The sequence below is a fragment of the Eptatretus burgeri genome, chromosome 9, assembly GCF_056783735.1.
Source record: "Eptatretus burgeri isolate ZD-2024b chromosome 9, Ebu_testis_v1, whole genome shotgun sequence".
Lineage (NCBI taxonomy): Eukaryota > Metazoa > Chordata > Myxini > Myxiniformes > Myxinidae > Eptatretus > Eptatretus burgeri.
Genome location: NC_140969.1, coordinates 95,242,556 through 95,268,373, shown reverse-complemented (window position 1 = coordinate 95,268,373; position 25,818 = coordinate 95,242,556). Strand labels below are relative to the sequence as shown.

Here is a 25,818-nt window from a genome sequence, read left to right as displayed (position 1 = left end):
CGAGGGATCCCATACTTCATGGGTTCACTGGATGTGACATCGTGTCTGCCTTCCACGGTAAAGGGAAGAAAACTGCATGGCAGACTTGGAACATTCTTGATGTTTCTGAAACATTCACCAATCTCAGCCAGCATCCAACATTGATTCGTGATCTTGACTTTTTTGAAGATTTTATTTTTTTGAATTTTTCAAAATTTGGATTTTCAAATGGCCAATCAGGCAGATTTGATTAGAATCCCCTGGAGAACAAATGTGCCAAATTTGATGCTTGTATCATCATTTGCACAATTCCTCTCAAAAATTGCTGTTATCTGCCCCACTAATCCACCTTTGGTGGTTGAAGTAAAAAGGTGTAAAAAAACCCGATATCCTCAACTACAGACGTTTCAGCTTATTTCCAATCATCTGCAAGGTCATGGAATCCATCATTGCAGTTGATATGAAATCCTTCCTTTTCTCCAACTTACTCATCTCAGATCACTAATTTGGTTTTCGACAAAGTCATTCTCCCTTGGATATGCTGCTTCGACTCTCCCAACAATGGATGGAGGTCCTCAATGTCATACATTAGATCAGAGCCGTAACTCTGGACATATCTCGTGGTTTCAATATAGTCTGTCATCCTACCTTGCTCTCCAAACTCTCTGCCTATGGCATCCAAGGCCAACTCCACAAATGCCTAACTGACTTCCTCTACCCCCCCCAGCCAACATTTGGCTCTCAACAGATTCCTTTCATTTCCTCTCCCTGTCAAGGCTGGAGTGCCACCAAGGCAGTGCTCTGGGCACAGTCTTGTTCCTGATCATCATTAATGATATGTCTGTCTCTTTAGAAAATCCCCTTTCTCTATTTCCTGATGACTGCACCCTCTGCTCTGACATCCATCATCCTTCAGGCAGGCTGGCTGCAGCCTTTTCCCTCTCTTCAGACCTTGGCAAAGTCACAAGATGGTCAAACACTTGGAATATGTCTTTCAATCCTGACAAATGTCACAATCTCAATCTCTCCCTCTCTGAAAGGACCATCTGGCAAACCCTCCTATCTACTTTCTTAATGCTCCTCTTCAGGAGGTTTAGTCACTTAAACTCCTGCGTCACACTATCAGTCATGATCGTTTTGGGAAAAACCACATTTTAAAGTTGGCCTCAAAAGACAGTCTTCTCTACTGGGCATGCTGTGGCACACATAGTCCTCACTAGGCACATCCAAACTCCTATGCACATACGAGGCCTTTATCTCTACACCTGATGGAGTACAGCTCTCCCCTTCAGGCTGCTTCCCCTGCCTCATCTTGCTGAGCTTGACGCCGTGGAACCAAAGGTCTTCAAGATCATTGGAATCTCCAACGATGAAGCTGAATCTATGGGCCTATCACTCCACCATCGCAGACAGGTCGGTGGTCTCTCTGCCTTCTACCAGCTCCTTTCTGGTCTACACTCTCTGCTTTTTCCGTGCTCCACCCCCAGGTTTCGGCAGGGCACACACTGTCCACCATCAACCCCCGTTCTGGTGAAACTACGAAAATCCAGGATCACTGCTCAGCTCCACTCATTTGTTCTTCTTTTTTCTGCCTGTGGAACCAACTTCCAGATCTTCTTCAATCTCATTCCATCCAAGTCTTCAAGACGGCTGTTCACCACCATCTCAGATCATCCCCAATCCAAAATCATGATCTTCTCTACCCCCATTAACCCCTTTTCTAACCCTCTCCCTACCCCTACACCTTCATTCCAACACTTTTCCACATTTGTTCCATTGGTTCAGGCCATTAAAATCATGTATGTTTGTATTACATCAATTTAGCTTCAATGATTCACATTACAAATGATCACCTCAAGCATGTTTCCCCCAAACCCACCCCACCCCCACACTTACACACCCTCCACCCCACAGCATGTGCTGCCAGGCTGTTTGATTTAATGTACCAACAATTGAGTCACGTGTTTGAGTTTCTGAACACGGCTTTGGTTGGTGGGTCCGGCTTTGCCTACCCCCTTTTCCGTGTTAATACGGGGGGTTTTGAATTGTTTTCTACACTCTTGACAAAGGACAGCAGAGGCACGAATGTTTCGTGTTGCTGGTCGAAACGGAGAGTCATTCTTTGTTCAATAAACGTTGGAGAACTAAAGATGAAAAAAAATATATATATATATATACATATACATATATACACATATACATACATATGTATGTACTAGCAGGGCTACATACACTGCCCAGTGGGGGAGGAGGGGCAAGGGGGGTTGAGGCAACCTGGTGCTGCCCAGCTGGGTGAGCTTTTCCCAGCAGTGGTTCCAGGATGAGTTGGACATTGAAAAGCGATGGAGTTATTGACCTCATGGTGGTTACCTTTTGCCCGCGGGCTGGCGGTAGCACTACCTGACCCCACATCCTAATGTACACATTATAGCGGCCTTCGGTGGACTCAAAGCGGACCTCAAAGCCATCGTGTGGTGGGCTCAAAACCTTGCTCAGATTCTGAACACCCAAAATTTGTGGCCTCTCAGTGCTATGGTTCGGCCGTGAAACAATAACGTACAAATGTACAAATACACAAACAAACACAAAGACATTTGAAAATATGTACTTTATTTAGATACTGTTTATGCATATCAACACATATGACATTCAGTGCAGCATCAATGTTAGCATGATGAAGACATGAACCACAAGAAAGTTTTGTCATTAAAAAATATTATCAGACTTTTCACCTGCTTGTATGTCCTTCGGTGTTGGGTACAAGGAAAGGCCAAGTGAAATCAATGCAGCAACCACCAGAATGATCAAGGTAACATCTTGTAGAGCCTCCCAGACGAGACGGAGGAAAGACTTGGGCTTCTGCGGAGGAATGGTGTTGCGACCGAATGTCTGCAAGCGTTTATCCATGTCCATCGTGCTGCCGCTGAGACCTGTGGACAGTCAAAAATGCAGGGTACATGGATGGATAGTACATGCACCTGCACCTATTAGATGCAGGGCTGAAGTACATGGATAGGTAAATCGACATCTGGGCCTGGATGACTGATAAGTGGATACTTTTTGAACAAATTATCTTTGGTACAAGTTCGGGAACTGTTTATACAAGGTGGCACTTCTTCTTCAGCTCAAGTGTGACTGAGGATTGCTCCTGCAGCCTTACCCACTGGAACATACATCATGGTCTTTATAAGCCTGGTGTTGACATAGTGGTTAGTGGTGTTAACATAGTGGTTAGGGTGGCTGGCTTGGGATCTTAGCATCCTGAGTTCGAGCCCCGTTGGCCACTGAATTAACCTCAGGTGGGGTTGACTATGCCTGTCATCCTTCCGAGGTTGGTAAAATGAGTACTAGTGTACTGGTGTAGGGGCACAACATCAGAAGCATTGTTGTGCTCCAACAAAATGATCATGACATGCCAGGCAAGCTGCCACATGCAAGAAGAAGGAGATGGCCTTTAAGACAAGATACCTCATAGTCATTAGTCTTGCCCCAAAGGGGATGTGACTATTGCTATATTTGTGTGTAATTTTGCTTGAAAAAATTTTTTTCGCTGCAACCGTGTGACCGATTGATGCAAAATTTAAAACATAGGAGTGATGCCCCATGGAGAATATTTTATTTATAACTCTGACTTCATAGGTCACATGGTATGGAAGTCATATTGGATTAAAGGGGGAAAAGAATTGGATTTTCTCTGAAACTCTCAACGAAAAAAATTGAAACTTGGTATATGTCATCAACTCCCCCATGGGGCACATAGGGTGATAATGATGATGTCATCGGTGAAGTTGTATTCCAGCCATAATTGGTTGAATTGAAGTCTTTATCTGAAAAAGTGAAACTTCATGTATCTGATCTATGGCCAGATGCGAGTGAACAATTTCAACTTATGATGTTCATAACCCATGCCAAGAAATTATGTGACATAATAGGGTGCGTGGATGATTCGGGTATATGCGCCATAATAGTAGCGTGTTCAGTTAACGATGGTATTCTTGTTCAGAATGAGCGAGCGAGGCGAAACGAGGAACTCTGAGTGCCGTTCTAGTTCCCAAATGTGATTGTTGCACTTTACATTTAAATGATGGTACCACTCAAAACCTCCTTCATGATTTACCTAAAAACCCTGTGGTTGCTTCTTTGGTTCATTATCCGCAAGGGTAGTTCATCAAAAAGAGTGCCTTCCCTTATGTGGACATCAAGTCAGATATCCAATCTGCCAGGATTATTTAAAGATCCTACAGGTGTCCTTCGCGAAGAGTAGCTGAGCTATCACCGACACCCTGAACAAATTACTAATTCCTGCTCTAACCAGCAGAGGCCATTGTATATCAGTGGCAACCCTCTGCCAATGATGCTACTCTGCAGCCTTGTGCTGTATCTGAAAGAGCAAGTCTCTGATCTTGTAGGACGTTCTCAGCACATCTTATTGGTGTACACTTTGCTATATGTGATGGCCACGGGTTGTCGGAATTGCAATATTTACCTCTTATGGGCTTCCTTTGAATTGTGTGCACTGTTCAATCTTTGTTGGCATTAATTCAATTATGTGAAACATGTGGCTGTGGTTTTGCATTATTTTTGGGAGCGAGACTATACCGCTGATGGAGTGCACCCTGTAGTGGAGGAATTTGTAATTTAATCATGGTGCAGCAATGACACGCCTTCTCTTCACAAGAGACACCGTGGAATCTTTAAAGTCCACCAACGACCAGTATTGGCAGACAGCTCCTCTGGTTTAATGTCCTTCGGAAGGGCAAAGCACCATTTGATGTATCGCACTGCATGTGAAACACCAGTGTGATAGTTTACAGCTGGGTTAGGATTCCAACTCAGACTAAACAGCTCAAAAGCAAGTGCGCATACCTCTAGGTCTACAATATCCTGCCAGACCCAAATCCCCTAACCATAATGAGAAAAAGAAGACATTGAGATGAGTCCTCTTGATGTGCAGAAGTTTCTGAGAAGGAAGATACAGTGATTTTTACTGTAAATGAAAGTAAATTATAGGGAAGACTTTCTTTCTCCTGCACATTGCAGACCATGTTTTGTCTAAGGGTGTGATGCATTTCATAATTTAAACAAATGACCAAATAATCAATTTATAATAGACAAGCATCACAATAATTGTCAATACAACTTCAGAGATAGAAAAAGTCAAACCAAACCTCAACGTATGATCAAGAAATAATGTGTTGGTAAATTTATGCACCGAGTAACCCTGAGGACTGCTACATCAGAGAGAGGAAGAGAGAGAAAGAGAGAGAGAGAGAGAGAGAGAGAGAGAGAGAGAGAGAGAGAGAGAGAGAGAGAGAGAGAGAGAGAGGAAGAGAGAGGAAGAGAGAGAGAGAGAGGAAGAGAGAGGAAGAGAGAGGAAGAGAGAGGGAGAGGGAGAGGGAGAGGGAGAGGGAGAGGGAGAGGGAGAGGGAGAGAAGGAGAGGGAGAGGGAGAGAGGGAGACCCTAACCGACACTATGCCAGTACCCACCTTCAGTTGGTGAAGTTTTCAGTCGTTCACACAGGCCATTAATGCCTCCATAATATTCGTTCAGTCTCTGAAGACCTTCTGCACCTCGCAATTCCATGAGGCACCTCAAGTCCTTTGTAGAGCAACCAAATGTTGAGTCTGCACCATTTCCCGAAGACCTGACAGTTCTCTGAAGAGGTTCACAGGCTGTGTTTCCATCCATCATTGCCTTGCTTTGCTGAAACAGCCACAATTTTAAAATTATCTCCGTCGATCTCACGATATGCTGATATTTGTTTCTGCACTAGTATATTGTATGCATGATATGTTATCCCATTCAGTTTAGTTTCAGGGACACAAAGCAGTGAATGGATAATGAAGGGCAGGTCATATGTATGTGGCTTTGTGATCGTCCTGGATCTTGCGGATTGCCTGAGAATTATTGACTGAAATCAAATCACTTGGCATTGGTTGCAGCGTATGTCTACATGAACCACAGCAGATCTTCAAACATTGCTTGCAGTTATCATCCTAGGAAAGAGAGAGAGAGGGAGAAGAGAAAATGAGGGCTTTACTTTTCCTTATCAGATACATATCATTACAGGAGGGAAGCATTTGGGGGGAAATCAAAACATTTTTGCAATGAGATACTCACAAAGGTCTGGGAAATGTCAAAGTTTTATTTATTTATTTCAATACAGTGAAATTACATATAATTATTAATAAAATTTATTTTCTTCCTTATATCTTAAGAAAAAACAAAACTTCACCACTTCATTAGGTGTTGTATCTCATTTGAATAACTTTTTGAAAGCAAATGTGTTCGAAAAAAAAAAAATAATAATAATAATAATAATCACAAAAACAACCAAGAATATCCCTTGAAATTATTCTACACACATGGAAGTGAAATAAAACAGTGACTTGACTTCGAATATAATTGAATTGTAAAGAGAAGAGAAAAACACAAAAAATATCCCCAGTTGACGTCATGGTGTTTGCACAAAAATCATCAATTAGATTTCAGCAAGTTTGGAGAGAAAAATGGAACCGGGTGAATTGGCAGAATCCCAGGTGTGTCTGATATGAAGGTAAAATAAATGGTGAAATTGGGTCACTTAAAATTCGTAAATATAAAAAGCAGATTCTACAGGTGAGTTTGACGTTCAGATGTTTCATGCGATTTGAATTTAGTTTCATTGTTAATTTAGTAATTGTTGTTTAAGGTAACTGCTGATGACGTCATTGCATTTAGCAAACTTTGATTGTGCACACTGAGATCAAATGTGCACACTCTGATCGTCTGTCGATACTGTGATCGATTTAGTACACTGTGAGTCTGTGACCGAATATGCACACTGAGATCGACTCTGCATGCATACCGTGAGCCAGATGCTGTGGTCGACTGGACACTATGATCGACTGTGCTTGCTGTGATTGATTGTGCACACTGTGAGTCTGTGATTAATACTGCACACTGTCATAGACTGCAGACTATGATCGACTGTGCCTGCTGTGATCGACTGTGATCTCCTTAAGCTTGGAACTGAATGTGCATACAATGATCAATTGTGCCCATTGTGAGTCTGTGATCGATTGTGCACTCCTTGAGCCTGTAATTGATTGTGCACACAATGATCAATTGTGCACACTGTGTATCTGTGATCGATTGTGCATATTTTTGATCGATTGTGCAAACTGTGATCACATCCCTCAATCCTTCCACGCCATGCCAGGACAATAGATACACCCAAGCAGGGCGACCCTGAAACAACGTAAGTGTTTGGCCCAACTCTCTTCTTGTCTCGTCAATTTCCCCTGATTTTCCTACTTTTGTATCTTCCGACTATTGAGGACTACTATTAAGGACTTAGACAATTAAGACATTTGCAATTGTTCATGGGTGTATATAGGAAATTATATATAATCATTATTGATAAACTGTTTTGCTTTTTCTATATTCCCATCCCTTTGGTTGTTCCCAAAATATTTTACAAACCTTATTTGGTCTCTGGGGGAATCCTGTTTGTTCTGGCACTTTCTTCTAGTGGTTTAACAAATCCGGTTAAAGGTAAATTGGTTGCAAACCCCGTACTGCCAGAAGCTCGCATTTCGCATTGCGTGACTCGGTTGCTCAGCCAAAGATTAAGATTTGTCACGTAATCGTCGATCAGCGTAACACTCGCTCAATTTAGGGATTTCGATCTGAACGGTAACACGGTTTTGGATGCAAGGATCCGGTAGGAAGTCCTTGAAACAGGTGACTGTTGACTGTTGGAGTAGCAGGAGAAGAGACACAAGGACAAGGACGAGACTGCTCGAAGATTTGCCAAAGGTTGGTGATGGCTCAACAAAGTAAGATCGTTAATCGGTCAGACAGTCTTGGAATGGACGCGATCCAGAATACCAATAACTGATGGAGAAGTACCACCCCAGATATGGGAGAAGTATTCCAACATTTGGTCTGACTTATGATTTGTAGAGGGTGAGAAGCTGGTGGGAGTTGGATTATTTGTGACCTCTGAAGATAAAAAGAAGTTTCTTGGAGGCAGATTTGGTGATATTGAGGATGTGAGGCTACCAGGAGAGATTGTTAGAGATGGTGACAACTAGCATATTAATGAAGGAATCTTGGAGTTGAGCAATGGCCATATGAAGAGGATGGATTGCTGTGTTGATGTTGCTGGATGGATATGAGGGTTGTACATACCAGCCTGCATGGTAAAAAAAACAAAAAAAATAACTTCACTGACTAATGTCCAGTAAAATTTGTTAACTGACTAATACCCAGTAAATCTGTTAATTGACTAATATTGTTACGGATTAGTAAATCCTGTATAATTGGAAATGGTTTTGTGTTAAAGACATGATTCTGATAATTCAGTGCAAAAGACAACTCGAGTTTCAGTGAGTTAATTAAATGAGATGTAAAATGGGGCAAAGGATTCGTGCACAGACATCGGCATGTGTTATTGGCATCGTGGCATTGAGAAGGATGGTCAACAGAGCTTTGAAGATGACCAGTGTTGGGGCTGAATGCTTTGGTCGACAGGGGCATTACACGGTGTGAATGAATTGGATGAAAGTTTTGTTATAGAAACCAACGCTCTCAACCATTGGTTAAGCTGTGGTCAATCTTTGGATTCAGACATGTGTCGCCTTGCTGCAAGATTGACCTTGCGAAAAAGGTGAGGAGAGGAGTGATCGGGAGAAGGAGAGAAAGAGAGAAGGAAAGCTTGGGAGGAGATCAAAGGAAGGAGAAGCACATACGACTCGGTGGTGATCTTGGAGGTGACCCGGAGATCCAGCTCGAGCAGCGTACAGAGCTTTTGAACAGCGGAGTGCTTTGGAATGGGGGAAGACATGCAGCGACAGTCTCGTGAGCTTTTGCACGGTGCACACACACGGACCACTGACTAGGTGTATGGCTTCACTCCTGCTGGCTGATCAGTTGTGCTCACGAAGAACCAACACAGCACACCGGCATGCTTCCTTTGCCCGCAGTTGTGCGCCAAGGCCGTCCCTCCCTCCACTTCGTGCCTTCTCGTGGTTCAGCTAGAGATGTGGTGAGGTCCATACTGCGTGATCATTCCCGCGGGGCTCACTTGCTCTACACCCAAAAGTTGACCACCAATCTGCAATGGTAGTTTCTACACGACTATTCATTTTCATACTCGCTTCATCTACACGGCAAAACTAAACACGGCAAAAGTTTCACAGATCTGCATGCTTGTTTGACATGGCAAGAGGTTTAATTGCATGTTTGGACAAGGCATGATCTTATCTTTGGTTCATGTTATGAATCCTGGTAAAAGGGGGTGCATTAAAACGTGATTGTGAAGTTATCTTTGTCAAGAGAGTAACTGCCTTTGTAAAGAGTTGTTGAAGTATTTGAAACTGCATTAAAATGTATGTGTGTACCTTTGATTTTATATAGCATTGACTGTGACTTGTACTTTCCTGTGTGGAAGTTTACAGTTACTGATGAACTATGGATTGAATTGTTATTGCATTCTTACTGATTGATATTAGTGCATTTTAACAGTGGGTTTTAAATAAATTGCATTTTAAAGTTCCTTCTGTTGTACGTCACTGGTTCACCTGGTTAGTTGTCAATTGATTGAAAAGTTTAAAGTGATCGTTTTTAATGTTTGTCGTGCTTTCCATCTGGGTATTCAAGAGACACTCGGCTCGAGGTCTGGAGGTGGCACATAATAATATCCAGAAAAACTGTTAACTGACAAATATCCAGTAAAATCTGTTAACTGACTAATATCCAGTGAAACTATTAACTGACTAATATCCAGTAAAATCTGTTAACTGACTAATATCCAGTAAATTGTTAACCCACTCATATCCAGTAAACACTGTTAACTGACTAATATCCAGTAAAAACTGTTAACTGACTAATATCCACTACAACCTGTTAACTCATTGATATCCAGTAAAAACGGTTAACTGATTAATATCCAGTAAAATATGTTGACTGAATAATACCCAGAAAAACTGTTAACGGAGTACTATCCAGTAAAATCTGCTAACTGACTAATGTCCAGGGAAACCTCTTAACTGACTAATGTCCAGTAAAAACTGTAAACTGACTCATGTCCAGTAAAAACTGTTAACTGACCAACATCCAGTAAAATTAACTCACTAATATTCAGTAAAAACTGTTCACTGACTAATGTCCAGTGAAATCTGTTAACTGACTAATGTCCAGTAAAAACTGTTCACTGACTAATGTCCAGTGAAACCTGTTAACTCACTAATGTCTCGGAAAACTGTTAACCGACTAGTATCCAGTAAAAACTGTTGACTGACTAATGTCCCTTGAAATATGTTAACTGACTAACGTTTTATTTTGTTTTGAAAATATATATTTTTTGTTAATTGTGGTTTACAGATGGTTTTCAGTTGTTTTCTGCCAAGTCTTAAATATCAATGCAACAAGTAGAAAACAAGGTTTTGAAAAGTAAGCTACATGGCAGAATGAACAGTCATGTTCAGGGACAAAATACGTGTAAACAAATGGTTTCTGCTATTTTCGAACATTATGTTTGAGAATATCAATGATTTTCTCTTTCTCTCTCCCTTCCTCTCTTTAAATGTAAATGCACTCAGTCACGAGTGAAATGCAAACACGTATAGAATCACCTATCGACCCACTGTCACCATCAATTAGACCCATGACTGATATAAAATATTCGGAAGAAAATTGAACAAAGAAAGGAGAATATAAATATGTAATTCAGTGTGTGATCGAGACAGCAATCAAAAATATATTATCGGGGTTTCCATCTACTGCTTGCCCTGTTAGCTGCAATGCAATGCACTCTTCAATTTAAATTATAGAATTAGTGAGGCAATGATCAATGCATATCCAGCGGACAACAAATTTAATCAAAGGCTACAATCGGTTTGCTGAAGACTAAACACATTGCGGAATGGCATTGACCAGCTCCTGAATTGCTGCATCTTCAGAGGATGCAAAGATGATTTTATTGGCAATGCATGGCACTGAAACGAAATTACTTGCACTCCCAACCCATTTGTGCATACTTGCTCTGAAAACCAATAGCAACAGAATGAAAAACTGAAAGGAAAATCAGTAGGATTTGGTCAAAATAAAGGCAAAAAGATGGAGAATGCAAAGCAACAAAAAAATAGATTTGTGTTTTTTACAACCCAATTAAACCCACTCATATGATGTTGCTTCGAAACATCAAAGGACATCAGAGAACATGTCTCACAAGAATTGTCATTTCTGGTTGCACTTGCTGATCCCACAGTATTCTTTGTTAAAGATGCTTTTCTTAAAAGGTGATATATATATATATATATATATATATATATATATATATATATATATATATATATATATATATATATATATATATATAGTTACAGATATGGGGTTTGGGGTTCATCACAAGGGGAAGCACTCGAGTTTCTCCCAAACACTTGGTCCTGAGGCCGCTAACCACAGATAACTCCATGGTCCAACGGGCTGTAGTTCTTTCACAGCCATAGCCACTTGACTTTGACTACTGGCCGAGCAGGGTTACGCTTCGATGTTTCTGCAATACCTATTTATTGACATAGCAACCAAACTAGTGGCCACACCCTCAGTGCCACACCTGGCCGAGCAGAACAAATAGGTGCAGCACCGGCTAACAGAGCAAATCAGGTAGGGTATAACTTCCCATTTAACTATACGTGCACACTATGTCAGACCAATAAAGGAAAACACAATCAAAAAAAGATTGAAAATAACAAGAAACAATTGATTATTTGCACACACAAGTAATTATTTTAAAGCGAGTATTTATAAGCAAGAAATCAAAAGATACATAAGAGCAGATTTAACCATAACATGTATTCTTCCTTACACAATCTTACTTACACAAGAGACTTGGCCATCATTCACTCAGGGGAGAAGGATGCAACAATAAGAATTTGAAAAGAAAAGTAAGGTATGGAAAAAAGAAAAGTAGTGTCTTTTCTTGGATAAAATGGAAATGGAAATGGGGAAGATGGGTAGTGGCGATGTGGCATTATGGGACACACAACCCTGTCCCTGAGGTGCTCAGACCCAGTAGGTGAGTCCTCTCCGGTGTCCTAGATACAGTATATCAGCTGCAAGCAACGCTGTTTCTGCTCGGCCCCCGATGTCTCGCAGCTCCCCACGAACCAAACTGCGTTCTGGACTTTCCACAGTGCCCTCCTCCCTGTCCTCTCCTTCTTCTTCTTGCTCATCTCATGAGATTTCTCCCGCAAGGATGAGGACCAGCTCCAAGCTCCTTTTTCCCCATGGGATCTTGCCTTCATCAGTCTCCTCTCATGTGCTTCTGTCCTCTTCATCTTCAAAAAGCTTTTTTTCCATCTCGGCTCGTGCAAGCCTCCTCTTTATTGGTGTACATCCGATGGGGGCGGGTCCACGATGCAGCCTGTGGAAAATGTCACGTCATTCTGAGGAAACTTTCACGTCAGCCCCTGCCCCTCCCTTCATGCACCCAAGGTCACTACGGGAGCCCCAGCCCCCTCCCTCGCGCACAACCATTCACTGTACAGTCCTCACTGTACCCTGCCTGCAAGATGTGCCGCACCCCACCACGCATGGAAAAGCACCGCACCTTGTGCCACGAACGTGCATGTGAGAATGGACACAGCCTCATGAGGTGAAGGTAATCTGATCGGCCTGAAGGATTAACGACCACAGATGGATCGAACGTGTCCAATTAAGCAATGTACGCATGGAGCGAAAATGGAGAGGGATTCCGCCGGACTGAGGGATGACGAATGGCCGCGCAGCTGAAGGTAACACTGATGGGGTGAAGGAGGAAAGATTGAAAGTGGCAGAGGGGAGAGAACGGAATGATGGGGGTGAAGGAAGAAAGAGTGAAAGAGGAGGAAGACATCACAGCGGGGAAATACAAACTAACCAACACATGCACCCTCCCCCACCCACCCCCTCCACCAAATAACCCCTTGACAAGGAACTAAGGACTATCTACACAAATACTAATGAAATAACTAATCCTAGGGTTATGACGTGTCCAGGTATGCTTTCCCCCTGGGGTACATTTCCAAAACTGTTACAATATTTTCATGTATCCATCGAGTTACTTTCTGAAAGTGAAAAAGGTTTTTCATGAGGCTCTTGAGAAGGACCTGAATTGTTGTACCCAATGTTACATTCCTGATATACGTAAGGACATCTTAGACTCTTAGAGGTATGCACACTCCCCTTTGAGCTGTCTATCCTGGGTTTGAATCCTGAGACAGCAATAAACTCTCATCCTGGTGCTTTGCAGGCAGGAAGACGCATCAATGCATGTGCCATTCCTCAGATGGATGTTAAACTTGGTGTCCCCCATCTGTTACCATTATCTGGTGGATGGTAAAGATCCATGGCATCTCTCAGAAAGAGTAGGTGAGTTATCACCGGTACTTTGAACAAATTACCAATTTCTGCAACTTCATTGGAACATCAAGCCTGGCCAGCTATTTGGTGAAAGAAGAGCCAAACATTTTCCCTGGCTCACCTCACAATAATGTAGGAATAATTGAAGCCATTAAAGAAGCAGTAGTAGTTGGAGTTATATTTATGAAATGTGAATAAAAATAACACTTACAAGTAATGCAAAAATAACATTAATTTCTGCTCAAAGTGTTTGTGATAAATAATGTTGATCAAACAAAATATCACATGATTATTTGATACATATGGAAAATAATTAGAGAACAATTTAAACTAGATATCGGTGATCACAAGGGGTAAGCGCACACACCCCCATCCCCCTTCCAGCACCTACGATCCAATGATGACCATATTATTTTCGGACTGCCATATAACCTTGACCTTTAATATTTAGGGATATAGTGTAAATGAAGAAGATGTGTCCACATCAACAATCTATCCATAAAACTCAACATCGTGAAAAATCGGAGGTTAACTATTCAAGTTATGATCAAAAAGATGTTTTTAGTTAATTATCTCACAATCAGAAAAAAGTAGGTCAAGGAAACAAAAAAAAATCTCAGGTGTGCAAATTCAGTGCAGGTATGCTATTATGATGAAAGAAAGTCTGGAAAGGTCAACAAGTGGTCATTGAGATTGAGCATTGGCAAAATTGAGTGATGACAAAAAAAACTTTCTTTTTCAGAGTGTCATTTGACCTTGACCTTCACCATCTGAGGGTTAAGATGTAAAATAAGCTTAAATGCACCTTGCTTTAGGCTATCTATAGAGGGAAATTTTGTACTGATCAGACAAACCTTCGTGGAGTTTTGGTGAAAAATTCTGAATTGTTTATAATTATGTCATGACTAAAATTAGGTCAAGGTTAAAGTTATGTCACAGCCCTACATAATTTATATTCCCATTATTGATGCAAAATTTCATTCTGAAAGTCCCTGCCGGCGCTGAGATACAGCTCAGACATTGGCAGAAAAAAAAAAGGAAGGAAAAAAAATCTAAGTGGTGGTTTAGTACTCCTTGGGGGTATAAGGAACTCTGGGGAGCCATTAAAAATTGGGGTCACGAATTGTAGAAACAAACCCACATCAGATTTCAGCTTCATCATATCGATGGACGTTTAAATAGCCAATACATTTACCAAGTACCGACAATGTATGGCATAAAATCACAAGTACCGAAGAAAAGGAAATGGTTTTGGAGTATCTCTCGAGTGGTTGCACGTTTCCTTTATCTTTGGCTATTCTCCCAAACATTAGCGACAATATTTGGCAATTTAATGGAGAAAACTTCAGATTCAGTCAGTATATATCAAAGTTGTTACTCGATGTACAGATAGACACAGACGGTACATTGTACAGGGTGTTTCAAAAGTGTGGAATCATAGGGATATTTATTTTACAACTTAATTTTAATAATTGCTCACATTGCGACCCACTAACATGCATACACATCAATTCTTGTATGTAGGTTTCTTCGAACATTTCTTAATATTGACGCATCAATTTAGCAAATTCGTTTCCGATTTAATTTTTTTTTAGATCTTCAACAGTGCATGGTCTTGTGATATAAACAGCGGTTCACATAACTGGTACTCAGGTACTCATGCGCGGTGTGACGTATCGGCCTTCCTCGGGTTCGACGTGAGTCCCATGTGCGCATGCGCTACACACGGGACCAGAAATGGAGCCGAGTACTGTGAATAAAACTTATGTGAAACTGAGCATTTCCTGGTTGGTCTGATTGATTGTACTTCACAACATTACATGCGGTAAAACAATAAAAAAATAAAAATAAATAAATGTGTACTTCTTATATGCTCAGAAAGCTCAACAGTGTACTCAAACAGCAGAGGCCTTTGATGGAAGGTTTTCTCAGCTCGTGTAGATAAGATTCTTCCATGATAATTATGATATAATGTGATTTCAAAATTTAAAAGTGTATAAAATCAAGTTCATAAATTATAAGAATATGTTATATTGTAACTTCTAACTTATAAGATTTTTTTTAAAGAATAGATGTGATGATCTGATGAGAACACGTGAGCGAAGATAAAGAAGAGGTGGTTTTCTCAGCTCGTGTCGGTAAGATTCTTCCTTGATAATTCTAACAATTGATTTACAGCGATTTCAAAATGTAAATGTACAAAATAAAGTTTAGAAATTATAACAATATAATTTATGAACTATATTGTATGCTTATAGCTTTTAAGATAATAAAAAAAAGATATAAGGAGAATGTGCCATCGAAAAGGAAGAAGAGGGGGCTCAGGAGTGTCCAGAACGAAAAAAAATAGAGGTTTGCGAGTGTCTCGTCTGGAACGGACATTCTGAGAGACCGATACAGAGGAGTAAGATGCATACAAAGCTGACAGGCAGATTAAAAAAAAAAAAATCAGTGGTGATTGGGAAAGAAGACGAGCCCGCTCAAAGCTGACAAAAATATTTTTTTGTGAGTATTCATTGGAGAACCTAACTTTAAAAATTGTATGAACCCCTGGGTATAAGCCACTGATTTCAGATGTCCCCAAAGAAAAAGGTCAAGTGGCATTAAATCTGGACGACGTGGGAGCATGCCATCGGTCCATGATGTTCTTTCCACCTCAAAGGCATCGTCTCAAAAAAATAAAGAAATAAACAAGCAGTCATAGACTGGTACTTACGAAATCGTCAACTTGACCTCTGACCTTGTCTAATAAAAGTTGTCTCTAGTGAAGGTAGCGACGCAAACCAGAAGTTTCTACGATGATTCTGTACCAAACCATCAAAAATCGTAATGTCGACTAAAGCAAAAATCTCCATTTCTCCACGCAATTATTTCATATTATTTTATCAAAGTCACAAAACTGTAATATTTGGCCATCCTCCAACAATCTTTACATAATCCGACGGCTTAGCGAGTCAGGCATGCGATGATAACCTTTATTGGGATAAAAAATGACTTTTAAACACCATCTTTATCGAAAACACTGACAGCGCGCACACGCAAAACGTTTACGTGACTCAATGACGCGTCTGCTCGAGCGCGCTGCACCACGTGACAAGATGTGATGCGGCGAGTGAAATATTTTTTATACAATCTTAAAACGTCTCCAAAACATCCGATTTTTACCAGAATTTCGACAACCGAGTGTTAACCGTCCTAAGCGATCGCAAAAACCAAAGACAAAATGAAAATCGAAGTTAAAATGAACTCGTAACGTCGACTGAAGCAAAAATACTCCATTTCTCCACATGAATTTACGGAATTATGTTTGACCTCACTGTGACCTTGACCTTTGACCGATTTTGACCAAAATCTAATCACCGCTAGCCATCACCCTCCTGAATGACGTGGTGCAATTTGACATTGGTAGCTTCTTCCGTTCTCGAGTTATCGTGCCTACAAACAAACACACAAACACACAAACACACACACACACACACACACACACACACACACACACACACACACACACACAAACAAACACACAAACAGAGGACGGGAGTCATCGATTTCGTAAGTATAAATATTTCCTCTGATTCTACAGTTTTGAAACACCTTGGACATACATACATGGGATATATGTATACAATGCACATACAGGTAACACACTTTATGTACAAGTAAGTTCTGATGGTATTTTGTTATCAACTAGGAGCAACAGAACTGGCCATGTTGTGCATGGGTTTTTTAAAGTTTTTTTAAATACCAAGTCGAGGCTCGTGTAAGAGCTAATACACAGAAACATATCGCAAGTTAGGAGAAAAAAGGGCTGGGAGAGGGAAGCACAAAACATTGGGGAACGAAGATAATAGGAGACCTGTGGAAGGGAGAGTATGGGGTGGGGTAAACAAGATGGTACTACAGGGACTTTCAGGTCCTTCCATGACAGGGACTTTCAGGAAGGAAAACGGGGAATTTGAAGGAGGTGGGTTTGGAGTGGATTAACGGGGGGGAAATCAATATTTTTTTTAACGGAGAGAAAAAAAAGATGAACAGCTGTTTTGAAGACCTGGAGGGAAGAGTGGGATTGAAGAGAGTGTGGGAGTTTTTTTTTAAGAGGTGGGAAAAAGAGGAATGAAAGAGAGAAGGTGAGCAGTGATTGTTCATTTTGGTCGTTTCAACAGAAGAAGGATTTTGGCGGACCTTGAGCGCCCTGACGAAATATAGGGGGGAAAGATCACAGACAGAGCAAAGGGGGGGGGGGCAAGGCTGGAGAGGAAAAGGTAGAAGACAAAGACCACCGACCTGCCTCCGGTGAGAGAGTGAGAGACCCAAAGACTCAGCCTCATCGCGGAAGATACCAATGATCCTAAAAGCCTTGGTTTCCACAGCGTGAAGTCCAGCGAGGTGTAAGGCAGGAGCACCTCCCCAGAGGGGAGTGCAGTACTCCATCAGGCTGTGTACAAAAGATTTGTATGTGGTCAGGCGCTCAGGTGTGCCAAGGAAGGACTTTACACGACGGAGGATGCCCAGTCGGCGACTGGTTTTGGAGGCCAGAACACTGCCTTATGGCACTCCAGTCTGGATGGGCAGAGGAGATGAGAGAATTCCATTAAGAGCCCAGCGTTGACTGCGACAGGAGAGGAAGCCATGAGTGGAGATTGCCTTGGACACCGTAAGAAGAGAGTTTGGTGAAAACGGAAACAGCAAACTGCGTACGTCATTACCGAAAAAAGGATCCCATGTGGACTGTGCCGTCCATGGATTGCAAAAGCAGGTGATGAAGCACGGCGTTTCACCCAATGAATTTACACTTTCTGCACATTACCATAATCTTTTCTTCATTCAATATAATCGTCCAAACAGTAGAAAAAGTTAAGTTCATTGCTTTTGCTGAAATAAATACACTAAGTTAAAAAATCGCTAATTTGTGAAAATCTTCAGATTTCACTCCAGATTTCGACGCTTATTTTGTTCACCAGATCCGATTCTCAAATCTGACATAATATTTCGATTATATACCTTAATTAGTCCGTGAGAGTGGATCGTGTTTCCAAATCGAAACATGTTTGAATAGGCCGAACAAAATGGCGGCTGAAGACTCCAACAACGACAGAGGGCTGACCGCACGCCATCTTGGTAAGGCTTATTTTGTTTTTTTGTGATGAACACCCCCTAAATTGTCTCCAAAAGGGATGTTTTAATTAACCCAAACACCTAATTTTCACTCTTGCACTTCCTTGGAGTTTTCTTAGTATGCGTGCAAGGTTTCAGGCTGCTCGGTTTTATAGTATTATAGTTTAATGGATATTTTCAATCGTTCCCTGGAGTCAGGACAGGTACCGGAGGATTGGAGAGGAGCAAATGTAACACCATTATTTAATAAAGGATCCAGAAAATAATTGGGAAACTATAGACCTGTTAGTTTGACTTCAGTTTTGGGGAAGGTGTTGGAGACATTAATTTAGGACCAGATGAGGAACCATTCAAATAAATACAAACTAATTAAAGATAGTCAGCATGGATTTACCAAAGGTAGTTCCTGTTAAACAAATCTTTTAAAGTTCTCTGAAGCAGTTTCTGATTGTGTGGATGATGGAAAGGCAGTGGATATAGTATATCTAGACTTTAAGAAGGCATTTGATAAGGTACCACATCGGAGGTTGTGAGCCAAAGTGAGGGCTTGTGGAGTGGCTGGTTAGGTTGCTAATTGGATTGAAAACTGTCTTCGTGGTGGGAAGCAAAGAGTGGCTGTGAGTGGGAGGATGTCTTGCTGGAGGGATGTAAGCAGCGGGGTACCTCAGGGATCAGTACTCAGACCATTACTATTCAATAGTTACATCAACAATTTGGATAACGGGGTGAAGAGTAAGCTTTCCAAATTTTCAGGTGACACAAAGCTTGGAGGTAAGGTGGGTAGCAGAGGGGGTGGTGATCAGATTCAGGAAAGTATTCATACTTGCATAGATTAGGCAAAAGATTGGCAGATGGAATTTAACCTGAGCAAGTGTAAGGTGTTGGGGATGGGAAAGAACAATGAAAATAGAGATTACAGGATACAAGGGGTAATTTTGGAGCGTGTCACACAGGAGAAGGATCTGGGGTGGTAATCGATAGGTAAGTAGACAGCACAGTGCCAGGCAGCTATAGGTAAAGCAAATAGGGTTTTAGGCTGTATAAGGAGGGGGATCAATTATAAATCAAAAGAGGTGTTAACATTGTACAGGAATTTAGTGAGGGCCACATCTAGAATATTGTGTCCAGTACTGGTCACCACAGTTCCGGAAAGACATAGATGCCGTAGAGAGGGTTCAGCGCAGGGCTACGAGATTGATTCCAGGTCTAGCTAGACTCAGCTATGAGGAGTGGCTGAAGGAGACAGGGCTTTATATACTAGAAAGGAGGCGGTTATGAGGAGATATGATAGAGATGTTTCAGATAATGAAAGGTCTTAATAAAATAAGTGCAGATGAATTATTCAACAGAGTAGCCAGTGATAGGACCAGGAGCCATTGCTTGAGAGTAAAGAAGAGGAGAGTTAAAATGGAAGCAAGGCAGGGGACTTTTACTCAGAGAGTAGTTAATGCATGGAATGGTCTCCCTGGAAAGGTAGTGGCAGCAGAAAAAGTAGACAAGTTTAAATTAGAATTAGATAGGTACCTGGAAGTTATGGAGATGGAGGGGTATAGGGATGTTGATAAGACTTTTAGGTAGTTTGAGCATTGATGGGTGATTGTGTGCATATGTACAGAGTGCTGTTGGTGGTGGCCTTGTCAAGGGGGGTGTGTGGTTGATGTCTAGTGTTTTAACAAAGTCCATACCCCCTCCCCTGAGGGAAAAGAAAAAAAATACAAAAACTACAAAAACAACAACAACAAAATTCATTAATTAATTTTAAAAATTTGCATTTTCTTCCTTGGATCTTGTGTGGATGGGTTGGTGTGGTGCTTACGCAGGCATGATGGGCTGAATGGCCTCCACCTGTGTTAGATTTCTTTATAAATCCTTGTATAGTTTTGGAGTTATGGAGGAGACACACAAACTGATACATACAAATTGCCTTTTATTCGTATATATATATATATATATATATATATATATATATATATATATATATATATATATATATATATATATATATACATATATACATACATACATACATACATACACACACACGCACGCACACAAGCACGCACGCACACACACACGCACCCTTCGATATCTGGGATCAGGCTCCGTTCCACCTTCTGAAACCCACATATGGAGACGACAACCAACAAACGCACATTAAACAAAGATTACTTCAACAATACAGAAGCCAAAAAATAAATGATTTTATTCTGTAAAATTGCAAGGCTTGGATTTTCCCTCCTGAGATTTAGTTCTCATGTAACAAATGGAAAAAATCGATTCGTTGTGATCTGATGAAAAGGCACAATTTGCACCTGGGGTGTGTGTGTGTGTGTGTGTGTGTGTGTGTGTGTGTGCATGTGTGTGCATATGTGTGTGCACGTGTATGTGTATGTGTTTGTGTTTGTGTATGGCCACACAGAAATGCAATGTTTAAAGGTTAAGGCAAGGAAGAGTTCAATTCAGTGATTTTTGAATCAGTATTGAATCATTTCCACAAAACATTTGCTGATCTCACAATGTGTTTGGAATCAGTATGCCACTGTGTTCTCGCTCAACTGGTTAAATTAGATATTCGTCCCCTAACCTCCAGCACCTTCCGATGGACTGGTCACCTGTCCAGAGTCGATTAGCAGCTCGTGATGTTAATGACTTGTAGTGAGTACCCCCGATGCTTTGTGGAGAGTATGCACATACCTTTACCTTACGTCATTAATACTGTTGCGAATTCGCGCCCGCCGGCGTGCGATCGGCCACGTGACTCGAATCGCGGCACGTCGCCCACAGGATGGACAATTCAGTCGTGACCCTCCGGGAACTATCGCCCAGAGCCAGTCACGGGTGGGCCTTTCGACCTCACCACGATCGTGCCAATCGGCCACCCGCGTAGGATAGGGTTGTTCGCCAAACTCGACCTACCTAAGTACCCACGCGGATGGTAAACCGGGCGATCGTACCTCGCTGCAGGCCGACTCCGGACACGAACCGCCTAAGCGGTCCATTCCGTGCTATCGGGATAACCGAGCGGTGTTATCGTCGGCCTTGACGGTTCCGATTAATTATCGGGCGTATTAAGCCCACTATGAACCCTTTACGTGAAGCAAGATGGAGAGTCATACGAAGGAAAGGACGCAGCGAAACGGGGAACAATTCAACATAATGCACATTTATTACCCAGCCTACGAAAAGCACACATATACAGTCAAACAGTGAGAATGCACATATATCAATTTAAAAAAACAACAACAATGCAGAGCTATGACCGAATACGCGAACACACGGCAACACTTATACAGTTTTACTTCACAGATGGCGCCGACACACATTTACTCAAAAGCAAAGGAAATAAGCCACCCTCATAGGCAAGGGGGCAGACGGGCTTGTCGGCTAATATTTGCGCGGGACCTGCAGGAGCGGCCAGGTCCGCGAGACCGGGGAGGTCCTACCCGCGTCCTCGTGACGAGCCGCAAATGTGGCTGCCCGGCAGTGCCCCGACTTCGTGCTCCTTCGCGGGTTTCGTTGGCACCGCTTGGAGTGGGGTGGGAATGGGGCCCCCTTTTTGCACCATCTCAGCGCAGGGGAAAGGGGGAAATTGTTGATGCCCTGGGGGAGGAGAATGGCTGGCTGGCTTGGGTCCCGCGACGAGCGATCCCACCGCGACCTCGTCGCCGACCGCCGTCTTCCCTGCCTCGGACCCGAGCTCCTTGGCCTCCTCCCACAATTCTCCTCAGCCGACTGCAGAAACCATCTCGACGCCTTCGCCTCCCGACTCCACTCCGCTCTCCAACCCGACTTGACTGCCAAAACTCTCGCGCTTCTCTGCCGTGCGCTCGGTGTTTTATAGGCCGGCAGGAGAACCCATATGCAAATTTCCGGATCAGGATGAGCTCGGGGGCGGAGCCATGCTCGCCGATTGGACGGAGGAAAAGGGGCGTGAATCTCCCCTGATCCTAGAACTTGCATATCTCGATTCCACACAGACGCGCCTGGAGGCGGGGCCAAGCCGCCCCGCGCTTGCTAATTGGATGGATCAGAAGTGGGCGTGTAGCATTCGTGATCCGAATTTTCCCTCGGAAAGGCCGCTATTTGCACTCGCGGCTCAGTGCGTTTCGCTGAACGAGCCCAAGACAGCCCGACGCTCAGTGCTCACAGGTGATGCGGGAATGGCCGTAGAAGGAGAGAGGTGAGGGTGGTGGAGGGTTTTTGGTGGTGGTTTGATGGTTATGGCGGTTGATTCAAAATAAAGATAGAACAGAAAAACGCTATCTCAAAGCGTCACAGCCCGAATGAATCACATAAATTCCCTCTAAACAACGGGTTTGGGGCTAACTACACATGTACTTAGAGTTATCTCACCTACGCGACCTGAATGGTGGTTTGCGAATTTCCACAGCCGTAACAATACTTTCATTGTGTATCTATCTATTCCTCTCCCTCTCTTTCTCATGTATAATACTCTTTGTGGAGAGCCTGTGCCACCAAAGCAGCTTCCAGAGCAAGGCTTATGCTGGGTGGTTTGCCATTGCCTTCCCAGCAGTAGTTCGGGCAAGAGTTTGTAAGTTGGCCATGGTGCCGGCGATAGCTCGCCCACTCTGTAAAGAACACCGTGGGACCTTCAACATCCACCAACGAATACCGGCAGATAGGACGCCCAGTTTACCGTCCATCCAAGGGACAGCACACACATTGATGAATCACCCTGCCTGTGAAACAACAGGATGACTGTTTATAGCTAGGTCAGGATTCAAACCCAGGCTAGACAGCTTGGAGGCGAATGTGCATAAGTCTAGGGCTCGAGGCCATCCTGCCAGCCCATCGTGTACTGAACCTCAGTTAATAGTTCAAAATGTGATCAAACAGGTAAATTAAAAGAAAAGGGTCTCACCAGAGATGACCAACAACACACATAGGCAAGATTAATATTTCTCTTAAAACATTAGTCGAGAACGTGTGTTTTCACCTTCAAGCTTTGGCAAGCCAAATTCGCTTAAAATACGGAATTTACCCCAAAAGAAAGATGAACAAAATAATAATTATTTACAAAAAGCCTTTATACAAATGTGGTGCAGGGTTTCTCACACAGAACAACAACCTCCAACAAAACACCACAATCTGGAGATGAAACAAGGGCAGGTTCAAGTAATGATCATCTACAGTGCTCAATGCTTCGCCACACTATCTGGCGCCTGCTGCCATTAGTGGTGGAGTATCTCAAAATGGCATTGCTTCCCCATTTGCAATCAGTATGTTGGCAATGGCTTCGGAAGCAAGCAAAGATAAGATCACCCTGGGTGAAAGCAGCAGACCAATCATGAAATAAGTGAGCTGCATGTCTGTACATTATTCAAATTAAAATCCCTTTCATTCTCCATCAGCATTGAAATGCCAACTATGTTTAACAAAGCAGAACAGGAATAGCAACTAAGCATCGGGGAAAAAAAAATGAAAGAAGAAATTTGCGGATGATCAAAATCATATTACGGAACTTAAGTTGCATTGTGAGCAGCTCAAATCCACAATCATCTCTTGTCAGGTTTGGGACACTTTTGTGAGGGTCTGTGAGAGAATGTGGAGACAATACAACGATGAAGGTGATGTGAACTTGAGATTTCTTCTCATCTCAGTGACATCAGAGAACATGAGTGTGTTTGTAACCAACATGACAAATAAATACTGCATGTAAATGTTTATCATCATGAGAAAAAAAAAACATGCAACCAAACCTCATTAAAAACAACCATTTGAATGCCCACACAAACAAAACAATTCCTATTTAAACTCAGTTACCATGAAATCCATCTCAAAGGATCACCTTTTGGTGGGAAACTAGCTGTCATGTGCAGCCTGTGGCTGCAGGTTGCATCATTTTCTGGGGGTAATAGAGGGCACTGCATCAGCTGTGCCACTGACATTACCAGTACAGTGGTACTCGTTTTGGAAACCTCAGAAGGATGACATCCTGAATCAACCTCCATCCTTTGGGACCATACTCTGTGCAGAACATTGGTGCTGCCTAAGCAATATCCTGGGCTATTGGGCACAATCCTGGGCAGGTCACCACTCCAACACAGGATACCAGCAAGCTGGCACTCATTTTACCAACCTCAGAAGGATGACAGGCAGAGTCAACCCCACCTGGTATTAATGCAACAGCCGAGTGGGATTTCAACTTAGGATCCTAGGACCCTAACCATTTAACCAACACAAGGCATACCTTTTGGAAGTTTAAAAAAAAGAAGAAAAAAAAAAGATATTTTCAAGTGACAGAAAACATCTGTACTGCAATGTACCACCTTGTAATCAAAAACCAGTTGTAGGTCCAATAAATGAAGATAAATTTAACAAGTAAATAGGAGAGCACGGTTATCTATATTTATATGCAGGCGTGAGATCAGGGCCATCTCTCTGGACATATCTCGTGCTTTTGATACAGTATGACATCCTGCATTTCTCTCCAAAATCTCTGCCTATGCCATCCAAGGCCAACTCCACACATGGCTTCCTGACTTCCTCTACTCTCATAGTCAACGTGTAGCACTCGACAGAATCCTTTCATCTCCTCTCCCTGTGAAGGCTGGAGTGCCCCCAGGACAGTGTTCTGGGCCCCGTCCTATTCCTGGTTTTCATCAATTATCTCTGCCTCTCTGGAAAATTTTCTTTATCTATTTGCTAATGACTCCACTCTCTATCGTGCCATTCCCCATCCTTCAAGCAAACAGGCAACTGCCTCTTCCCTCGCTTTAGATGTTGACAAAATCACAAACTGGTGAAACACTTGGAATACGTCTTTTAACACTGAGAAATGTGTCCGTCTATCTGTCTCTGTATCTGTCTGTGTCTGTCCATGTCTGTCGCTCTCAAGACCATCTTGCAAACCCTCCCATGTACTTTCTCACCAACCCTTTCGAATAACTTCAGTCACTTAAACCCTGAGATCTCACTATCATTCAAGATCTCTCTTGGGCAAACCACATTTCAAAGTTGGCCTCCAAAGCCAGTTTTCAACAAGGCATCCTCCACCATGCAAAAGGCCTTCTTTGGCACACCTGAACTCCTATCCACCTTTGAACCTCAGCTTAATGGAATATTGCTCTCCCCTCTGGGTTGGCATCCCCTGCCTCATATATTGCTAACAGCTTGACACCCTGGAAACCAAGGCTTTTTTTATATAATACACATAGTCGAGGCTTGTGAAAGAGCTAGTATTAGTACACTGAACAGATCGGGACACAACAGAACAAAAGGAACAGTTGAGAAAGGGGACAAACACCAACAGCAGAGTCTTTTTTTATACTTCAACTTATTGTGGTGGCATGATCAACAGTGCATCGCCACTG

The 25,818-nt window shown here is 42.4% G+C and overlaps 1 protein-coding gene across 3 annotated transcripts in view; it reads right to left on the bottom strand.

The window, feature by feature from the left end:
• Nucleotides 1-25,818, bottom strand: part of LOC147020675 (plasma membrane calcium-transporting ATPase 2-like) — a 191,334-nt gene that overhangs the window by 147,359 nt on the left and 18,157 nt on the right. For all 3 annotated transcript variants that reach the window (XM_085896204.1, XM_085896202.1, XM_085896203.1), the window contains exons 2-3: nucleotides 5,467-5,976; nucleotides 2,712-2,909 (exon numbers count right to left, since the gene is read on the bottom strand). In XM_085896204.1, the coding sequence (XP_085752330.1) occupies nucleotides 2,712-2,909; nucleotides 5,467-5,671 (403 nt within the window). In that variant the 5' untranslated portion in view covers nucleotides 5,672-5,976. The remainder of the gene's footprint in view (nucleotides 1-2,711; nucleotides 2,910-5,466; nucleotides 5,977-25,818) is intronic.